A 20495-nucleotide genomic window follows, 5' to 3' on the forward strand; every position below is an offset into this window, starting at 1 on the left:
ATAGTTTCCCGGATGAGCAGCTGTTTGTGGTTGATAGAGCTCCCTGGTATGCTGACATAGTCAATTATCTGATGACTGAGCGAATGCCTTCTGAATGGTTCACCCAAGATAAGTTTCGGTTTCTCTCTGAGGTACGACACTTCTATTTTGATGATCCATATCTTTTTAAATATTGTTCAGACCAATTGATTCGAAGATACATTCCTGATGATGAGTTATCTTTGATTTTGAGATTTTGTCATATGGTTGCATGTGGTGGTCATTTTTCAACAAAGAAAACATTTTCAAAAATTTTGCAAAGTGGTTTTTACTGGCCTTCCATGTTTAAAGATGTTTATAATTTTTGCAAGGCTTATGAGCCTTGTCAAAAATTGGGATCCATTAGCAAAAGAGACATGATGCCTCTTTTTCCTATTCTTACTTTAGAAATTTTTTATTGTTGGGGAATAGACTTCATGGGACCTTTTCTAGTTTCTTTTGGAAACACATACATTCTTTTAGCTGTGGATTATGTTTCAAAATGGGTGGAGGCCATTGCTTGCAAAACAAATGACCATCATGTTGTCCTGAAATTTTTGCAATCTTTGTTTGCTCGTTTTGGCATGCCAAAAGTTATTATAAGTGATGGGGGTTCTCATTTTTGCAATAAACCATTTTCTACACTTATGAAGAAATATGGCATCACACACAGAGTTTTTACCCCTCATCACCCTCAAACAAATGGGCAAGCTGAATTGGCAAACAGAGAGATAAAAATTATTTTAGAAAAAACCATCAAGCCTAATAGGAAAGATTGGTCAGTTAAACTTCTTAATGCTTTGTGGGCTTATAGGACAGCTTTTAAAACAAATCTAAGGATGTCTCCTTATCGATTAGTTTATGGTAAAGCTTGTCATTTACCTGTTGATATTCAGCATCGAGCTCTTTGGGCCATAAAACATGTTAACATGTCACTTGATGAAGTTTCAGGGTTGAGAAAATTGCAGATCAATGAATTGGATAAAACTCGTCGGAATGTTTATGACAACGCTCAGCTTACAAAGGAACGCATGAAAATTCTGCATGATCAGAAAATTCATCCAAAGCATTTCACACTTGGCTAGGAAGTTCTTCTTTACAACTCTCGCTTGCATATTTTTTCTGGAAAATTGAAATCCCGATGGAGTGGGCTGTACATTGTAAAGACCGTTCATCCTCATGGTACGGTAGATATTGTCAATCCGAAGAATGGTAATAACTTCACTGTCAACGGACAACGTCTAAAGTCATTTTTGAAGGTCTTTGATCTACATGAAGAGATCTTACTTGTGCAAGACCCCAAGGAAATGTTTTGATTTGCTTTTCATTCTTTACAGTTTTTTTTACTTGTTTTGATTTTATATTTCATGTTGTTTGTTTGTTTTGCTTGTTTTTTCTGTACACTTTGTTTTCTTTCGTTCAACTCATTGAGAACTATATCTCTCACTAGTTGGGGGGTAGCATGTGTGCACAGTTTAAAATAAAAAATAAATAAATAAATATAAGATTTGTGAAATTTGAGCATCTTGGTGGAGTAGTTGAGCAGGATCATTTGTGAAGATTTATTTTCATGCTTAAACATAGAGCATGATTTTTGATGCATCATATTTTGTTGATATGTGGATTGAAACACCGGGATGTTATGCTTATTGAGATGAAACTTGATAAAGTTTTTGTAGAACGAAAGGCAAATTTTGAAGGACATTTTGTACATGCTTACGTTTGTAGTGTTCCTTATTTACCATTCATTGATTTAACACTGGAGAAGTAAACTGCAGAACTACCGAGCCATGCCAAAAAAAAAAAAAAAGGATTTGAAAAGAAAAGAAGAAAAGAAAAAAAAAAGAGAGGAAAGGAATAAAAGCAACTTAGTGAACTTTCCTAAGTAAAAATGGCTAGAAATAGTTGCTGAAAACTTTAGGGGTTGAGTGTCCAACCTTTAAAAACAGAGCTGGCGTGAAAACTGCTAGTCCCTTAGGTTTTGAGGTAGTTAGAATCAGCAATGATTAATCTTAAGGTTGAAAAATCCTATGGCAAATCATGGCTAGTAATAAAGAACACACAACCGGTCTAGCTCTACACACACATTTGAGTTCTGAGACATTTGCCTTAATTCTATGTGAAAAATTGTTGAGATAGTCTTGGTGGGTATAACCATTGGAGGTTGAGTAGTAACGAGTCACTTTTGTGAGAATTCAGAAAATGTTTGATTGTTTTTGTTTGAATTTCGATCTTTATGCAATATTTATCTCAATTAATTTTCACTATTTTACTCAAGGATTAGCAAAATGCTAGTTGGAGGGTGTGATTGAGCTGAATTATTGCATTTGGAACCAATATATATTAATTCTTTCATTACTTTATCATTGGTTTTATATGGAAAAATGAATAAATCAAAGTTGTAATTTTAATTGATTAAAAGCATGAATTTCTGCTTTAATTTTATCAACTGTTGATTACTATGGATTATGGTACATATTGCTCGAGCAGCGGCAAAACGAATTCAGGCAGATTCAAACGCTCGACTTCCGCTCGACAGTGGACTCGAGCGAGTGTGCGGGAAAGGAGATCGCTCGAGCGGAGGCATTTGGCCACTCGAGCAAAGTTAGGCAGAGTGGAACGCTCGATGTTCGCTCGACCCTCCGCTTGAGTGAATTTAGGCAGAGTCGAATACTCGATGTTCGCTCGACACGCCGCTCGAGCGAATATCGCATTTTATAGATTAGTGTTTATTCCGCCGTCAGAGTATAAAAATGATTTTTTACATCTTATGGCCAACTTTTGGCCTGGAAAACTCTGTTTTGATTAGAGAAATATTTAGAATTTATTTTTCCTTTGATTTTCGTTCAGATTTGGAGAGGAGGATTCATACAATCGATCATTCACGCAGCTACACAATTTCCACTGGATCATTCACTCACACTGCAGCAGATTGAAGAACTCCTTGAGGGGTCCAATTGCCACTGCAGCTCAGCCTCCTCCACCGCTTCGAATCTTCATCTCCATTCAATTGGCTTGATCATTTCAATTCCCTACTTGCTATTTCATTTCAGTTTTGAGTTTCTGAATTATTTTGGAGAATTTTGATTTAGACGTTTTAGTAATTTATTTGTTATTTATTTAATTCATGTTATTTATTTTTATCGTTTCGTTAAGCTTTCATTTTAATAGTGATTACAATTACGGTAGTTTAATTTGAGAATTTGTGATTTGAATATAATGATGAACCCTAGAACATTGATTTTGGGGCTTTTCAATTTTCAGTGCATGTTTTGTCAATTACTTCCTAATTTAGTTTAATTCTTAATTTAGTTTTATTAATTTCTAAGTTTAATCTATTAGTCCTTTACATTCCAATCCGACAATCAAAATCTAAAAACATGAATCTAGTCCATGACTAGTACCCTTTTCCATCCATTGCACATACCATCATTTTATTTTCTCTTTGTGAAGTTTTTCACCCTTTTCAACGAGTTTGATTTTTAATTAATTTTTCCTGAGGAGACAATTTAGGAATTTATTCCTAATTATTACACGACATCCTCCTGCACTTGGGATAGCTTTAGTGCTACTCATTTTTGAGTGAGTCAGGGCTAACAAAATAACGATAGTATAAGTATTCCTATGTTTCAGTAGCATTCCCTTGAAACTTCCATGGGTGTATCTATAAAGTAATAAAGCATAATGTTGTATACCTATGTCTGTATAAAATATTACTTCTGACAAGCACATGTAGAAGAAAAAACTTTAAATCAGGACCCAATTGCAAGACCAAAGCATAGAATATCACTAAAGCATAAACTTTTTGATCTATTACAGGTATCAACCTCATTATTTGGGTAAACCAAAAGCTACTTTAATGTAATGGGTGTATCTATAAAGTAATAAAGCATAATATTGTATACCCATGTCCGTATGAAATATTACTGTTGATAAGCACATGTAGGAGAACAAACTTCAAATCAGGACCCAATTGCAAGACCAAAGCACACAATATAACTAAGGCAGAAACTTTTTGATCTATAACAGGTATCAACCTCATTATTTGGGTAAACCAAAAGCTACTTTAATGTAATGGGTGTATCTATAAAGTAATAAAGCATAATATTGTATACCCATGTCCGTATGAAATATTACTTCTGACAAGTACATGCAGGAGAACAAACTTCAAATCAGGACCCAATTGCAAGACCAAAGCACAGAATATCACTAAGGCATAAACTTTTTGATCTATAACAGGTATCAACCTCATTATTTGGGTAAACCAAAAGCTACTTTAATGTAATAAATGGGATATCAGCAACATATTTATCAAGGTAGTAAAATGCTATACAATAATAATGAATAATCTATCTATGATAGCTAAAATAACCTTTTTAATGAGAGTGGTTCAGCTACCTTCATTTCACATTTCGGATTTCTTTATATCCCATGTACTACGGGGATAGATCTAGAACTTAAACTACTACAAGATATGAACCCAAACACAGAATCTTCTTACCAAACACAGAATTTCCAAAACAGCTTTAACAACAATTTTAATTTTCAATATATTGTACAAAAACAAGAACCCCAATAAATATCAAAACATTTTGTAAACAATAAGGTGAATAAACTACCCAAGAAAAAAATTGCTAAGTAGAAATGAAAGATTAAAGAATACTATTCAGTGTAGACTTAAAAAAAACTAACCTTTGAGGATGAATCTTGCAGCGGGTCGGGGCTGAATGATAGAACGGGTGAGAGTGAGAGAAGGGGTGAGAGAGAGAACAAATGCAGAAACTCCAAGATACACAGATTGTATATATAAAAAAAATTAAAAAAAAAACCTACCTTTGAGGACAAATTGGTCCAACGGCTCAGTTAGACTTCGAGTCACCAAGTTTGAGAGGGAGAAGAGTTTCAAGACTGAAGGGGCTGATTTCTAGGGATTGAAGGGGGTTGTTGGCGTTGGGGTGAGAAAGAATGGGGCGTCGGGGTCAGAATGAAGCTTTGAGTGACTCCATAACCGTAGTTGAAGTAATGAGAGGTATTTTGGGGGGGGGGGGGGGGGGGGGGGGAGAATGAAGGTACAACCTCGGAGGTCTTTGTCGAGTGAGGTCGACAGGGTCTTCGAAGAGTGAGAGGTCTGAAGAGGGAAACTGAAGCGGGAGATTGACTCAAGCTCGGGGTTTCAATTTTACACTTTATTCAATAAACCGTGACATGTAACTAGTTGGCCATGTCAGGATTGTGGCATGTGGAAAAGAAAACCGGAGGATAGATAGAGTTTTTGACCAAAAAGACTACTTTCTTGGTAATTTAATAGGATGATTGATTAAATAATTTTGAGTTATTCAATTTTTAAGTTGGTGCATAAACATACCATGAACATTATTCAAATAGTAAGATTTGATTTGTATGATTTAAATTTTAAAATTTATTTTTCGAATCAAGTTGTGTTATGTAAAATTTTTATTAGAGGTGTTATTATGTCATATAAGTATTTTATTATATTTTTTCAATAATTTTTGGGGGATGGCTAAAAGTTGAGTGGTAATTATGGGGAGGTTTTATGTATTTTCTCCTTAATTGACCAAAAAGAAAATAGAAATGATTATATGGAAGTTCCATATACCTCCCATGTCGGTCTCTATCTTTCTCCCCTCTCACTCTCTCACTCTCTCCTTTGACTGAAGAAGTTCTCGTCCCTCTCTTTGTCTCTCCCTCCCTCTCCTCGAGTTTCCCAGATGGTACCAAATGTGCACAGGATTGAGGAACATCATCGGAAGTATGAGGGTTGCAAAATGGAAGAGGAAAATGAAATATAAATGTGGAAGACGTCGCTGCCATGCTAAAGCCCAGGAAATCTGTTTTGGGTGGCTCCTAGCAAAATTATCCACTATTTTTTTGCTATAAGACCAAGAATTTGCTTGTATATTCCATTCAAGGTTGCAAATGAGAAGGCTAAGAAGCAGGAGCAGTCATCTTCCAATAAGAAACTTGAAGGCATGCAAGGCATTCCCAAGAGGGATGCCTTGATGGCTTCCTTAGTAGCATACCAAGAGAGGTGCCTTGAAATGTTAATTTTTTAGCAAAATATTGAATGAGTTTGACGGCACTTTGTATAATTGTGTGTGAATGTGTTATGATCTTAAAAGTTAAAGGTTTAATCGAATTAATATTCAATAATTGTAGGACTTTTAGATCAATAGTTGAGTCTTTAACAATTTATATCAAAACAGAGATCACATTATGAATTCAAGTTACCAAGGGGGCCTACTATAGGCTAGATTAAAATATTTTGGTATTATGTATAAATATATTATTAAGTCATTAAATATTGATAGATAAGTAAAATCGCTAAAAGAGAAAAGATTACTATGGGATTCATGTTGATAGAGTGAGTGGGCAACCGTGAATGTTGGATTCGGATTAAAATTTAACCAAGTTAATATCTAATAGTGATATTGTTTTGGATCAACACTTGGCTCTTTAAAAGAATGTTGGCAATGTTTCTCTAGTTAATTAGTATATGTAGGTCTAAACATTTGACAAGATGAAAGAGAGAGAGAGAGAGAGAGAGAGGGCTACGGGATTTGATTGTTTACATTCACTTTTGTTTGTCATGGCTTAGAACGACGTCGGGCCCCTAGCTTCTTATATGGAATGAACCCATATAATCAGTATTGAATTTTATAATTTCATTGATACTAAAGAAAATTTGGAGAATTTTGTGCCCCCACTGACCTTTATTTTTTATTTTCTGAGCACTCCCTAGAACCTCCTCGTTCAATGCCTTACTTCTAAACAGACGGATTGAGTAACGGATAAGAGAGTAGGACTGCCCAGCTCTCTGTCTCTGTCTCTCTCTCTTCCGATGGCATTCTCGGCCTCGGCTCCAACATGCTCATATATCTCACAGCTCCAATCTTCTTCAACATTCAAGTTACAACCTCTTCTTTTTAATCACATACGTCCTCGCATTCGTTGGGCTCGTGTCCGTGCAGTTTCCGCAACTGCAAATGCAGCTCTTGATTCTGGTAATGGTGCTCTACTCGCCGCAGAGAAGCCGGATCATGCCACTCCTAATTATGGAAGACAGTACTTCCCTTTAGCTGCTGTTGTTGGCCAAGTACAGCCTCTCTATTCTCTCTCTCTCTCTCTCTCTCTCGATAATGGTGTTATGGTTTGTTAATTGTGTATTTTTCATGAATTAGTGATGGGGCCTTTCCATTTTGAAATTTCATGGCTGAACTGAAAGTGGGTTTTAGTTTCTTTCTTTGCCTCTCTTTCTTTGTACTATTTTCTGGGTTTTGCTATTTTGTTCTTTTATGGTTGGAACTGAAACTGGGTTTTGATTGTATCAACTGCTCGACTGCCCAGTCTCTCTCTCTCTCTCTCTCTCTCTCTCTCTCTCTCTCTCTCTCTCTCTCTCTCTCTCTCTCTCTCTCTCTCTCTCCTTCACATGACCACATGACAAACCGTCCCTCATGGTAGATTGAAAATTCAACTGTAACTGGTAAGTACCATTTGGATACGTTATCATCGAAATGTTGTGTAATATTACTTATTTCTCTCACTTTTTACTTACAATAACAATCTGAAGGACTAGCTCGGTTATGGTGTCTACAATTCTTACACATAAAAATACTCTCAACTATTGTTTTAGTTCTGCATGGGCTGCCATTGTGATTTGGTAACTAGCATCATTGTTTTTTTTTTTTTTTAATAAGTAAATAAATTATATTATCAAAGAATAGGCAACAGCCCGATACAATGTTAATTTGCATAGCTAGGTATGAGCAATGGATATAAGGAAATCATGTAACTCTAAACCATTGAAATCGACCGCTATGGTCCAAGTGCAAAGAGTTCTAAAAAAGAAAGCTTTCAATTCCTCCATCGATCTCTCTTTGTCCTTGAATGTTCTTTCATTGCGCTCTCGCCATAAACATCACATGATGCATATAGGGATCATCTTCCACGCTGCTTTTATCTGTTGATTGACTCTCAGATTTGTCCAACTGGCCAAAACCCCTACCACTATCTCCAGCATAACCCAAGCCAAGTCCACTCTGCCAAGAACCTAATTCCATAACCTCTCGCTACTTCATAGTGTATTAAGAGATGGTTCACCAATTCACCCCCCTTCCTACACATGCAACACCAATCTGCGATGATCACCCTACACTTTCTCAAATTAACAGTTGTGAGAATCTTACCCAATGATGTTGTCCACACAAAGAATGCTGCTTTGGGTGGCACCTTATGTCTCCATATCTTTCTCCATGGAAACTGGATAGGTGCCTCTTGGGTAAGAGACTTATAAAAAGAGCGCGCAGAAAAAGTGCCTTTAACTATAGGCATCCACTATAAACTATCCTGTGAGTTACCCGGTTCAGTAGAATACAAAAGATTGTAAAAGGCTTCAATACTACTCATCTCCTAGTTTTGTGTCGCCCTACTGGAAAGCTTTTTATTATAGAGGGATATCTTTTCAGTCCGCAATCCTAGAAAGGTGCATGAATTGTATTAACTTAAGCTCAAACATTTATAATCTTCAGTTGAGTTGGGTGACATTTTTTGGTTCTATCATAAAAGAGAGAGTTATATAACAGTTTTTCCAAGGGAGTATGAAGTCTTTTTTTTTTATAGTTAATAAGAATTTTCTTACCAAGCATAGGCACAGCCCAAGTACATAGGAAGTATACAAAGGAAATACCTACTACACACTAGAAAGCAGGAAACTACGATAGAAATAGATTCATTACATTATCATCATTCCTTACGAAGATCCTAGCCCACAAACTCAAAGAAGAAAAGAAAAAATAGCGAAGATCTTCAAAAGAACGCTCTTTATCTTCAAAGCATCTTTCATTCCTTTCCAACCATATTCACCACATTAGACACAAGGGAGTATGAAGTCTTAGGCTGGTAGCTGGTCCAAATAACTTTAGGAATAGTCCCTGATGTTGATTGTACATTTTAACTCTGTAATATATTTAAAAGAGAAAAATGGCATCATAAAATTAATTTTAAGGTGTTAATAAGTAGAATCCGTACTTCAACCGAAGTCATGGCCTTTAACTGAAAAGGTGGTGCCAATGCAACCTGTTTTGTGCATTGCATAAATATTTGGTTGGAAGAATGATGTGAGAGACATGTCAGAATATATATTCTTATAAATATATATATATATATTAGTTAGCTTGGCCAATACTTATGTGCATGCTTTGGTTGACCTGTGAATTTTCTTTAAAGGTACTGTCGCTAAGCAGCAACTCTTACATTATTTTTTGAATTTTGTGAAATTAATTAATTTTATAGGATGCTATAAAAACTGCTCTTTTGCTTGGGGCTACTGACCGTGAGATTGGAGGGATTGCAATCTCTGGAAAGCGAGGAACAGCCAAGACAGTTATGGCACGTGGTTTGCATGCAATTTTGCCTCCAATTGATATTGTTGTTGGTTCAATAGCAAATGCAGATCCGGCCTGCCCAGAAGAGTAAGGTTATTGATTGTATAAGTGAGATAGGAATCTTTACTAATACAAACATGTTTTAAGACTTTTTTTTTTTATAGGAACATGTTTTAATACTTAGTTCAACAGAAAACAAATTACAACTGTTTGTATCTGAATTTACTTCATGGTATGAGTCTAACTTACTATGAGATAATTTGTTAAAAAAAAACACAAACAAACACATTGGATCATTGCCTCTTGGACACAAGGCCTTTATAAGTCTATCATTTTCTCAAAATTCTTGCATATATGACACCATTTGGTGATCAATTAGCATCTTTCATGTTATAATGGTATGATGCTGATATGCTGAGAATATGTTGTTTGCATAGTTATTGCTCTCGTCTTGGATTGCTGGAGAACTATTAATTCAGTGTGAAGTTTGAACCAGCTATGATTTTTTTTATTGGTAGCTTTGAACCAGCTATGACTCTTAGCTTTTAGAAGCAACTAAAAATATTGTTCAGGCTTGTCCATTTTGTCCCTAACTATGGATGCCAACTGTGCAATAAAAATTTACTGGATCTAGGATTGATTGATCTAGATTCTTCATATGGGTTTGTTTAGGTTCAGATGGTTCAAAGTCCAAACTAGAAGTCTATAATCTCTTTATGTTTCAACATGCTTGACCATTCAACCATTTTGGGAATGGATGGTGGTGGTTAATTGATTGTGGGAGTTTTTTTCACCAGAGATAATATTCAATTCAATGTTCCAAGTATTATTGGACATCAAGGTGATTCGTTTGGAAAGTTTACAAAGTCAACTTGGTATGGGAGAGTATTAGCTTCAGAACTGTGTGAAGGATAAATAAAATGTTTGACAATCTTTATATTTAATTATCTGTTTGTACCTCTATATAGAAAGGAACAAGGGAAGTTGTGTTGTGAGAAGAACTTAAGTCCCTCTTATACATTATGTGAATTTCTTGGGCATACATTATGAACCCTTCAAGAACTGTTCCCCAAGTTTGAAACACATCATCTACCCCTTTGCTCCCATCCTCAAGGTTTTATCCATGTATTGCCTCACAGACTCATTGTCTGAAAAAAATAGTAATTTATTATGTAGTAATGGACAGCAGAATCCTGTTTCTTGTTTAAACATAAAATAATAATTTACTATGCGGAGACCCACTTAATCCATTTCAGCCAAAAATTTATGTAGTGACCCAATTATCAGGACAAATAGAAGATATTTCAGTTGAAAAGCAAGTGAAGTGGTAACGGAAAAGGTTATTAAGCTAAAACATTGAAATGTTATTTAGTGGAAAATATTTAAATAGACGACAAGTTTGGCGCTTCGTATTGAGAAATTACAAAGGGATTTCTTGTGGGGTGGAATAGGTGAGGAATTTAAATTCCACCTAGTCAAGTGGGAGAAGGTTTGTAGTCCTCTATCGAATGGTGGCTTAGGCATCAAAAATTTGTGAGTTTTGAATCAGGCATTATGTGGAAAATGGTTGTGAAGATATCATAAGGAACCAGAAGCCCTATGGAAGTTGGTTATTGAGAGCAAATATGGTGGCTTATGGGGGGGATGGTGTTCTAATGAAGTGAGAGGGGTATATGGAGTGGGGTTGTGGAAACATATAAGAAGAGGATGGGGGGTTTTCTCTCGCCACTCAAGATTATGCCTAGGGGATGGGGTAAGGATTAAGTTCTGGTATGATTCTTGGTGTGGTAATGGTGCTCTAAAGGATCTTTTTCCTGCACTCTTCAGTATTGCAAATGCCAAATAAGTTTCAGTAGTGGAAGTCATGGTGATAGCAAGGGAACAAATCCAGTGGAACATAAACTTTAGCAAGGCGGCAAATGATTGGGTAATGGACAGCTTTGCAGCCTTTTTCAGTCTTTTCTACTCTCTCAAACCGAGTAAGCATCTTACAAATTAGTTGTGGTGGATACCTACAGGTAAAGGTGTGTTCTCGGTTCGATCGTATTATAAGTCTATTTCACATGAGCTTCCTAGTCATTTTCCTTGGAGAAGAATCTGGAGACATAAGGCGCCTCTCAAAGCAACATTTTTTGTGTGGACTGCCTCCTTGGGTAAGATCCTCACCAAGGATAATTTGAGGAAACGAATGGTGATCATCGCAGATTGGTTTTGCATGTGTAGGAATGGGGGTGAATTTGTGGACCATCTTCTATTACATTGTGAAGTTGCTTGAGGGTTATGGAACGAGGTTCTTAGTAGACTAGACCTGGGTTGGGTTATGCCCAAGACAATTGTGACAGTTATGGCTAGCTGGACAGACCTAAGTGGTAGTCAACAGATCAAGGCTGTATGGAAGATGATCCCTATATGCATTATGTGGTGTGTGTGGCAGGAGCGCAATGAATGGACATTTGAGGACAAAGAGAGATCGATAGAGGAACTTAAGGTTTTCTTTTTTAGAACTCTTTGTACTTGGGCCACTACCGTTATTGTTAATGGTCAAGATTTTCATGATTTCCTTGTATCTTTTGTCCCTACGTAGTTTAGGGCATTCTTTGTACTACACATGGCTTTGCCAATTCTTTCATTAATAGATATTGCTTACTTATCAAAAAAAAAAAAAAAATTAGATAAACGACATCTTGACCCAATGTGTTCTTGTATTTGTTTCTCCAATATGATGAAATGATGGTAACATGTTTGTTTCATTCAAGATAATAACTGTTCAAATTTTTGAAGGTGGGAAAATGATCTAGCTGAACGTGCAGAATATGACTCTGCTGGTAATGTCAAGACACAGATAGTCAGATCTCCTTTTGTTCAGGTACTTTTAGTGAGAGAAGACATTCGTATTTACAATTCTTTCATTGCCTAATCACCTTAGTTTATTCATGCTACAGATTCCCCTTGGAATCACAGAGGACAGACTCATTGGATCTGTTGATGTTGAGGAGTCTGTGAAAACAGGAACAACTGTTTTCCAGCCAGGCCTTCTTGCTGAAGCCCATAGAGGTGTTCTATATGTTGATGAAATAAATCTCTTGGATGAGGGTATTAGTAATTTGCTTCTTAATGTATTGACTGAAGGAGTTAATACCGTGGAAAGAGAAGGAATAAGCTTTAGGCACCCATGCAAGCCACTTCTTATTGCTACTTATAACCCAGAAGAGGGTGCTGTACGTGAGCATTTACTAGACCGTATTGCAATTAATTTGAGGTACAAAACTTGTACTTAGCTAATCTAATGAGTTAGTACTGTCAATTCTCTCTAGTTCCACTGGTAACACCCTTGTTCTGCAGTGCAGATCTTCCCATGAGTTTTGAAGATCGCGTTGCCGCTGTTGGAATTGCAACACAATTTCAGGAACAAAGTAATGAGGTGTTTAAAATGGTTGAGGAAGAAACAGACTATGCAAAAACTCAGGCAAGTGTGCTGTAAAATAAATTTTAAATGGGGAGGGATTTTCACTTGAGAGTATCAATGATTGTAAGATGTTAGCTGATAAATGGATAATTCATCGATTTCCGATGGCCTAAAAGAATGCCAATGCAACACAAACTTAATTTTGTTATTCTATGGATTGCATTCATTGACCAGGAGAATAATGTAGGGAGCTCACCACAATCTCATTTTCTGTCTGAGTTCAGATTCATTATCAATCATCATACTCGATAGCTTTCTAGGATTCAAGGACAAATATCTAATATATAAGCATTGCATAACCATGGTGTTGAATGATAAAATATTGATAGATGTGAAAAAGATGATAATTTGAATGTCTTTGTTGCAGATAAGTTCCTCATCCTTTATGTTTTATTTTTTTATAATTAAGTCGGTCTTATTAAAACAGAGCTACACAGGATCTCTTCCTTGATTCTACTTGGACATCAGCGGTCCACAGAGAATGATTATTAAACAAAATATTGGTTTTATGAATTTATTTACACATTGCAGATTATTTTGGCAAGAGAATATTTGAAGGATGTTGCTATCAGCAGAGAACAATTGAAGTACCTTGTTATGGAAGCCCTTCGAGGTGGTTGCCAGGTTCTAACTGTGAAACTCTTTTTAATTTCAGCAATTATGTCCATTTATTTTTTCTGTGGGAGGAAAATAAGTCCAGCCCCAATGTCATGTTGCCTCCTACCCACTTTGAGCTGCTAATTTTTTTTGATGCAAAGTGGGTTGAAGACTTGCATTTTATGATCATTCCTATAGAGGAGAAAGTTGATATCTACTTGGCCTTATGTCCAATTACTCAAATCAATTCAATGATGCCTGAATTCAAACTACCCATGATTAGTTAGGCAAAAATTACTCCATCCTTTTTCCTTTTTTGTTGTTGTTTGGAACTATTTGGGCCCACCATGCTACTGTTAATCTTTGGCTTTACGTACACGGCAGAATAAACCCACACTACAAATTATCCCAGAATCTCATATATGTTTCTTTGGATTTCCATCTTTTGGCGCATGGAATGGGGGGTTTCCATGACCTAGGGTTATATATCAAACAATTTTTTTATCGGTAAAGGTTATATATCAAACATGACAGCAGGGGACTTCATAACTTGGGGATGTTAGCTGGCATGCTACACTCGTCAATTTTTTTGTGCACATTAATCATATGAAACTGGAAGGTGCTGTTAACATAAATAATAATAATAACAAAACAACAGGAACAACAATAACAACAACAACAACATTAATAATGATATGAAAACGGGAAATTGCTATGATTTTGTTATGTTTTATTAAGTACATTTTAGCTATCTGTAATCATTATTCTATTGCATGTGTGTGTATACGAATCACATCTATTCGGATTGCAAATACATATTCTTAAATGGCTTTTTTGTACAGGGACACAGAGCTGAGCTATATGCTGCCCGTGTTGCAAAATGCTTAGCTGCTCTGGAAGGACGAGAAAAAGTCTACGTAGATGACCTGAAGAAAGCTGTTAAGTATTCTTCTGAAAATATAATGACATTATTTTCTATCCTAAGTTATGTGCATGCACCTGTGGCTTTGCAGTTTTTATGAATCTTATTGCCAGGACATCTTTGCTACAGTAATATCCCAACTATCAATGGTGGCATTCTTAAGCTACTTTCCTTTTTTTCTGTGTTTGGAACGATACTGGTGCTTATTTATGTTGCTGTCAGTCTTGGCCGGTTATGTTGTGCTAAATCACAGAGTACATATTTTATAGAAAGCAGAAAATAAATATTTAAAAAACTGGAAATCAGATATTGAAGATCATTACCATCGTTTCATTGCAAAGCAATCACACTCAAGCTTTAAACTGTCATGGGACCAACATCATAATTGGTACAAAAGTATACCAACCCTTGCAATTTTGTATGAATAGTATATTAGTCTAGACTGCTGTTCGTTGTTATACCAGAAAGAGTTGTGTTTCAGAATTCCACCTGTTATATTGGTGCATCTATAGAGTGAATAGAAAAAGACATGGAGAGGCATAAGGGCATTTATGGTCAAAATCCCACTTTGAGACTGGTTAACAAGGGCCCAAGGCATTTTCCTTTGGGAATAAGCACGTATCTCCATCACAGTTTTCCATTTTCATTGTCTACATCATAGCCTTCTTTTTCATTTGGGCAAATGTGTACAAACTTCCTATTCTGATATATTCTATACAACAGGTAGAACTTGTGATTCTTCCTCGCTCAATCATCAACGAGAATCCACCGGAACAGCAAAATCAGCCGCCTCCACCTCCTCCTCCTCCACAAAATCAAGAATCTGAGGAGCAGCAGAATGATGAAGAAGAAGAAGAAGAGGTTTATTAGATCAAAATCTTGAGCTTGCTTTTCTTTTGGTTCACTACTGCTAGTAATCTGTTAATTTTACCATATTATTTAATTCTATCTATCTCTTACCTTTGATCTTCTATTAAAAAATTCTTTACAGTGAAGTATTGGTTTGTTATAACGTGAAGGTTCCCTTCCTAAGCAGGACGATAATGATGAGGAGAATGAGCAGGAGCAAGAACAAATACCTGAAGAGTTTATCTTTGATGCAGAAGGGGGTTTAGTGGATGAGAAACTTCTCTTCTTTGCACAACAAGCACAGAGACGCCGAGGGAAGGCTGGGAGGGCAAAGAATGTGATATTTTCGGAGGACAGAGGCCGATATATAAAGCCAATGCTTCCAAAGGTTAGTCCTCCCCTGACCAACTCTGTTTCTTGTGTCAAAAAGAGAGATATAACATTTTCTTTTTATAGCATTTTTCAGCCTATTTGCATTTTATGTGTTGACTCAAATGAATTTACCTAAACTTTCAAAACCTGTTATTTTAATTATCAGTCCTTGTTAGAGTCTCATAAATCTCAAATTGTGTTTTACAATGAAAGTTTGCTCTACTGCTGTCTTTTCTTAAACAAGCTTCTTATTTGTACACAGGGCCCTGTAAAGAGATTAGCTGTCGATGCAACCCTCAGAGCAGCTGCACCATATCAAAAGTTGCGTAGGGAGAAGAACACTCAAAGCAGTAGGAAAGTTTTTGTGGAGAAAACTGATATGAGAGCAAAGAGAATGGCACGAAAAGCAGGGGCATTGGTAGTAAAACTTGTGTCTTATATTTTTCTTTTGTCCTAAACTTTTTAAAAGAACAAAAATATCAAAACTGAGTCTTATCACTTTTAGCGCAAGAATATCATACTGAAAGAATCCAGCACCATTTTAAAATAGTGAACGTTCTTTACTGATAAGTTAGACTATTTCTGAATGATTCATATAAAAATCTCTGCTGTGAGCACCAATATAATTTTGACATGTTAGACTTAAAATAAAATAAAAACATTATGGCAGGTAATTTTTGTGGTTGATGCAAGTGGAAGCATGGCGCTGAACCGAATGCAGAATGCAAAAGGTGCTGCACTTAAGCTACTTGCAGAAAGTTACACAAGCAGGGATCAGGTGACTTGAAACATAACTACAATTATGAACTTCGTAGTTGCATAAATTAAAGGCTTATTGTTTGTCCTTTAAAAAAGTTAACTCTCTTCAAATCTAGATTTTTGTAAATCTTAATTCTTTGTAAGTGTCTATATAATTGTTTAAAACAGTGGGAAAAAATTGAATGGAGGGTATACCATTAAACAATGGACATGCAACCATACTGCATAAAAGTCCTTTATTTTCTTTTCCATTTAAATACATGTGTAAATTATGAGAAGACAATTTCAAAGTTGTAATTTCCATTCTCTGTGAATAATTATAATATGCTTTAAAAATATCAGTAATCAGTTAATACAGAATACAAATAGTTAAATAAACTTTGTGTGAATTCTTACTTGTACAAGTCGTTGCTTATTATAAAATTTCCTCAAAAGAATGTTCATAGTATAGATTTCGGAAGAGTGGTACCCTATATTAGAAGTGTTAATACACATCATCCCATCAGCTCAAGTTTTGGAACAGTGGGTGATTTTAGATGATTTTGAGGCAGTGATCTGGAATCCGAATCCTGGATCCACTCCATTTCAATTAAATATTGCACTTGTTACGGAAACTTATTAAGGAGAATCTGGCTAACACATGAGGGAGAGTGTTAAAAAAATATTAATTTACTTCTTTCCATCACCTTAGGTATAGAAGATTGTTTTATAAGATTTATTCTCAATTAATTCTATCAGTTATGTAGATCTATGCCTTATCTTTCTTTCTTTTTTTGTTTAGGTAAATAGATCTATGTCTTATCAGTGATGCTAAGTGGTATCACTATTGAGAGCCGCCTCTTAAGGACTCAATGCATACTCATTGCATGTGGTCCATGGATGTTCTGCAAAGCATAGCTTTTGCACATAAAAAATACGGTGGGAAGCTTATGCAACAGCATTGATACCAACAGAAAGGGGGGTGATTTAGCACATTGATAACATAATTCATGTAGAAAATGAAAGTCAAAGGGAACAATAGTGAAGCAAAATACTAGTCAGTTTTGAATAGCAAACCTCTTGCACATGGTCATCATGAGGTAGATGCATTTGACATAATTAGGTCACTCCCTAGTCCGGAGTACATTATTAAAGTCTATATTCTGCCCACGTAATTTATGATATAGAAAAATTTTAAAAGTTCATTAGACTATGGCTAATTAGCAGACCGTGGAAAGATACAGAATGGTATTCTTTGACGTCTATTTTCTTTGATAATGACTTTTAACGTGTCAACTCGTATGTTAAACAGGTGTCTATCATTCCATTCCGTGGAGACTCTGCTGAAGTTCTCCTGCCTCCCTCTAGATCAATTGCAATGGCAAGAAATCGTCTCGAGAGACTTCCATGCGGTGGAGGTTCTCCCCTGGCTCATGGTCTTACCACAGTATGTGGATTTGTAAATCCCTTTGACTACAGTCTTCTTCATTTTTTACCTTTTTGTTTTATAAGTACAGGCTTCTTGAAAAATTATTACTCTTCTAATCTTGTTTCTTCCTTTTGTCCTCATGAAGTTAAGTTCTAGTTGGGCATCTTTGTAACGGAATACAGCAAATTTACTTAACGGTCATTTGTGTATGATTTCCATCTTTGTCCTGGAAACCATGTTTGCCCTTGTAACAACGTATTGCCATGTTACATGAATCCATTCCCTAGAAGGCAGCTCTACTTACATGTTTCCATTCGCAATCTCGAATTTATTACAGAAGCATCTTCAGCTCCTTGTATGTGTTTAATTCCATCATGAGTATGATGACTTTTGGAACTATATAATTCCCGATTCCCTAATTTCTCCCTGTAAGTATAGCTATGATCTCTTAATATTGACTGACTTTCTTTAAACCTAAATCCACTTAGGCTGTCAGGGTTGGGCTAAATGCGGAGAAGAGTGGTGATGTTGGGCGCATAATGATTGTTGCAATAACCGATGGTAGAGCCAATATATCACTGAAAAGATCCACTGACCCAGAAACTGCTGCTAGTGATGCTCCAAGACCTTCAGCACAGGAATTGAAGGTAAAGTTTTTAATGCTAATTAGGAACATGGTATAGTAATATAAGTGCTGTACCTACTAGTGGATGGCTTACTTTGGAGGTTTTCTTGGCCAATTATAGAATCATAGATGATTATGGCCCATCGCATCTTCAATTGCTTAAAATTTATGTAAACAAATTTTGATTATGCGAACGAATATCTTAACATCAAATGTTCCATAATTACCTTAGCTTTCTAATTGTTTTTCATGTAAATCTTGCATGACTTTCCATTGTCGCCCCTTGATTTGCTCATCATGTGTATAAAAGACGAAATTGCTTAGAAATTTTGCATAGTTGCATCAAAAAAATGAAAGTCATAGGATATACATGTATATTAGTAATCAAGAAATATAATATTGGATACAATTCGAGTTTTTGCAATGTTTTTGACATTATGGTAAGTATAATCAAGAAACATAAATATCGGGTATGATTCCAGATTTTTGTAACATTTTCTGTGCTTGATAAAGGATGAGATCCTGGAAGTGGCTGGGAAGATATACAAAGCAGGGATGTCTCTCCTCGTCATTGACACCGAAAATAAGTTTGTTTCAACTGGTTTTGCCAAGGAAATTGCAAGAGTGGCTCAAGGTTGGCTAACTGAAACATTCAATATTTTTCTAACTAGGAAGACAAACATATATTCATCAAAGCTTGTTACTGCAGGGAAATATTACTACTTGCCGAATGCGTCAGATGCTGTTATCTCAGCCGCTACCAAGGAAGCATTAACGTCTTTAAAAAGCTCATGAACAACTAAAAAGTGTTTTTTTTTTGCTGCTACCAAAACCTGATGAAATTTGAACTGCCTTATTTTCCTGCCAAAACTGTTTTGTTTTCAGAATTGTCTAATCTATTCTTCCACGTGTATGTTGTGCTGGAAGTAACATCATTTCCTCTTCCTTGCTAAGAAGTTAAATGAAATCTTTCTTGTTGACTAGTTGTGCAAGTTAGTTTAGTTCTGCACAAGCAATCTATTAAAGCTTTGTTATTATAAGTTGAGGATACAGAAGTGGGCTACATCCTTAATTAAATTCTTAGAAAGCAAATATTTTTTATTCTTTACATGTAGAATCATGCATATTCATACTGACTATTGTGTTGCTGCATTGAAAATCTATCAAAAAATGATAATGTTGAATTCCCTCCCAGATTGAATTATGGATACTTCATTGACGATCACATCTAGAGGTCCCTTCCCAATTTCTCTGGAGCAATGAGCCATGGCCACTCTAAATGTCCAAGACCTTGTCCACAAGTTATGTGGGATATATTCCTCAACACCTTCATTCACGTATAGTTAGTATTTTTTCTGGTTCTTGTCACGAGACATGTAGTGTGGGTCTCCAATTATCCTATGACATATTCTAATACTATGAAGAAATTCATGAGCCTAATTTATCTCATAAAATTAGTTTAAAGAGAGTTTCAACCTTATAAACATGTTCAAGGCCTTGTCTACAGGCAATGTGAGATTTATTTCTCAATAAATTCTGACAGTTTTTTTTTTTTTTTCCAAATTGTAAATCCGCGATAAGGAATGTAAATACTAATTACGGGTTAATAAACCCAGAAATTTCGTTTTGGTTTCAAAAAATTTAAACCATGAAGAGTTTCAAAATACTACAATATGGACAAATCCGGAGCCCTATAGTTACTTCAGAATAATAGAAAATGCACTCTCAAGATCTCCGCAAACACTTTTACCCGAAGACAAAACATTTCCATTCGATCTTTTTACGTAGTTTCAAAGCTATTTTACAAGTTTTAATGTAGGACTCCTTTCGGCCTTTTTTTTTTTTTTTTCTTCCCCAAAATTTTCCCCAAATCAAATCCAAATACCTAAAAAAAAAAAATCAATTTCAAAAACAGGAAAATATTTTTACTAATCAATGTAATCATCAATCATCCATAACTTCTTATTTTTCTTATCTATTTTCATAATACCCAATAAAAACATTTTGCAAAATTCTTTCTTATAATTCTCTGAGAACCTTTCAAAAAGCATTGAAATTGAATTATTAGTAATTTCGAA

General features: G+C 35.7%; 1 protein-coding gene across 1 annotated transcript; it reads left to right on the forward strand.

Annotated features, from left to right (window-relative positions):
• The first annotated feature begins 6735 nt into the window (after nucleotides 1-6735).
• Nucleotides 6736-19400, forward strand: LOC122291745 (magnesium-chelatase subunit ChlD, chloroplastic). The gene is made up of 15 exons (XM_043099681.1): nucleotides 6736-7132; nucleotides 9328-9506; nucleotides 12201-12285; nucleotides 12362-12678; nucleotides 12762-12885; nucleotides 13417-13509; nucleotides 14325-14420; nucleotides 15128-15265; nucleotides 15441-15641; nucleotides 15888-16043; nucleotides 16296-16403; nucleotides 17676-17810; nucleotides 18281-18439; nucleotides 18931-19051; nucleotides 19127-19400. Exons 1-15 carry the CDS (start codon nucleotides 6878-6880, stop codon nucleotides 19210-19212), a joined length of 2253 nt encoding a protein of 750 aa, XP_042955615.1. The 5' UTR covers nucleotides 6736-6877; the 3' UTR covers nucleotides 19213-19400.
• Nucleotides 19401-20495: the final 1095 nt, after the last annotated feature.

Source organism: Carya illinoinensis, chromosome 13 (genome assembly GCF_018687715.1).
Source record: "Carya illinoinensis cultivar Pawnee chromosome 13, C.illinoinensisPawnee_v1, whole genome shotgun sequence".
Taxonomy (NCBI): Eukaryota; Viridiplantae; Streptophyta; class Magnoliopsida; order Fagales; family Juglandaceae; genus Carya; species Carya illinoinensis.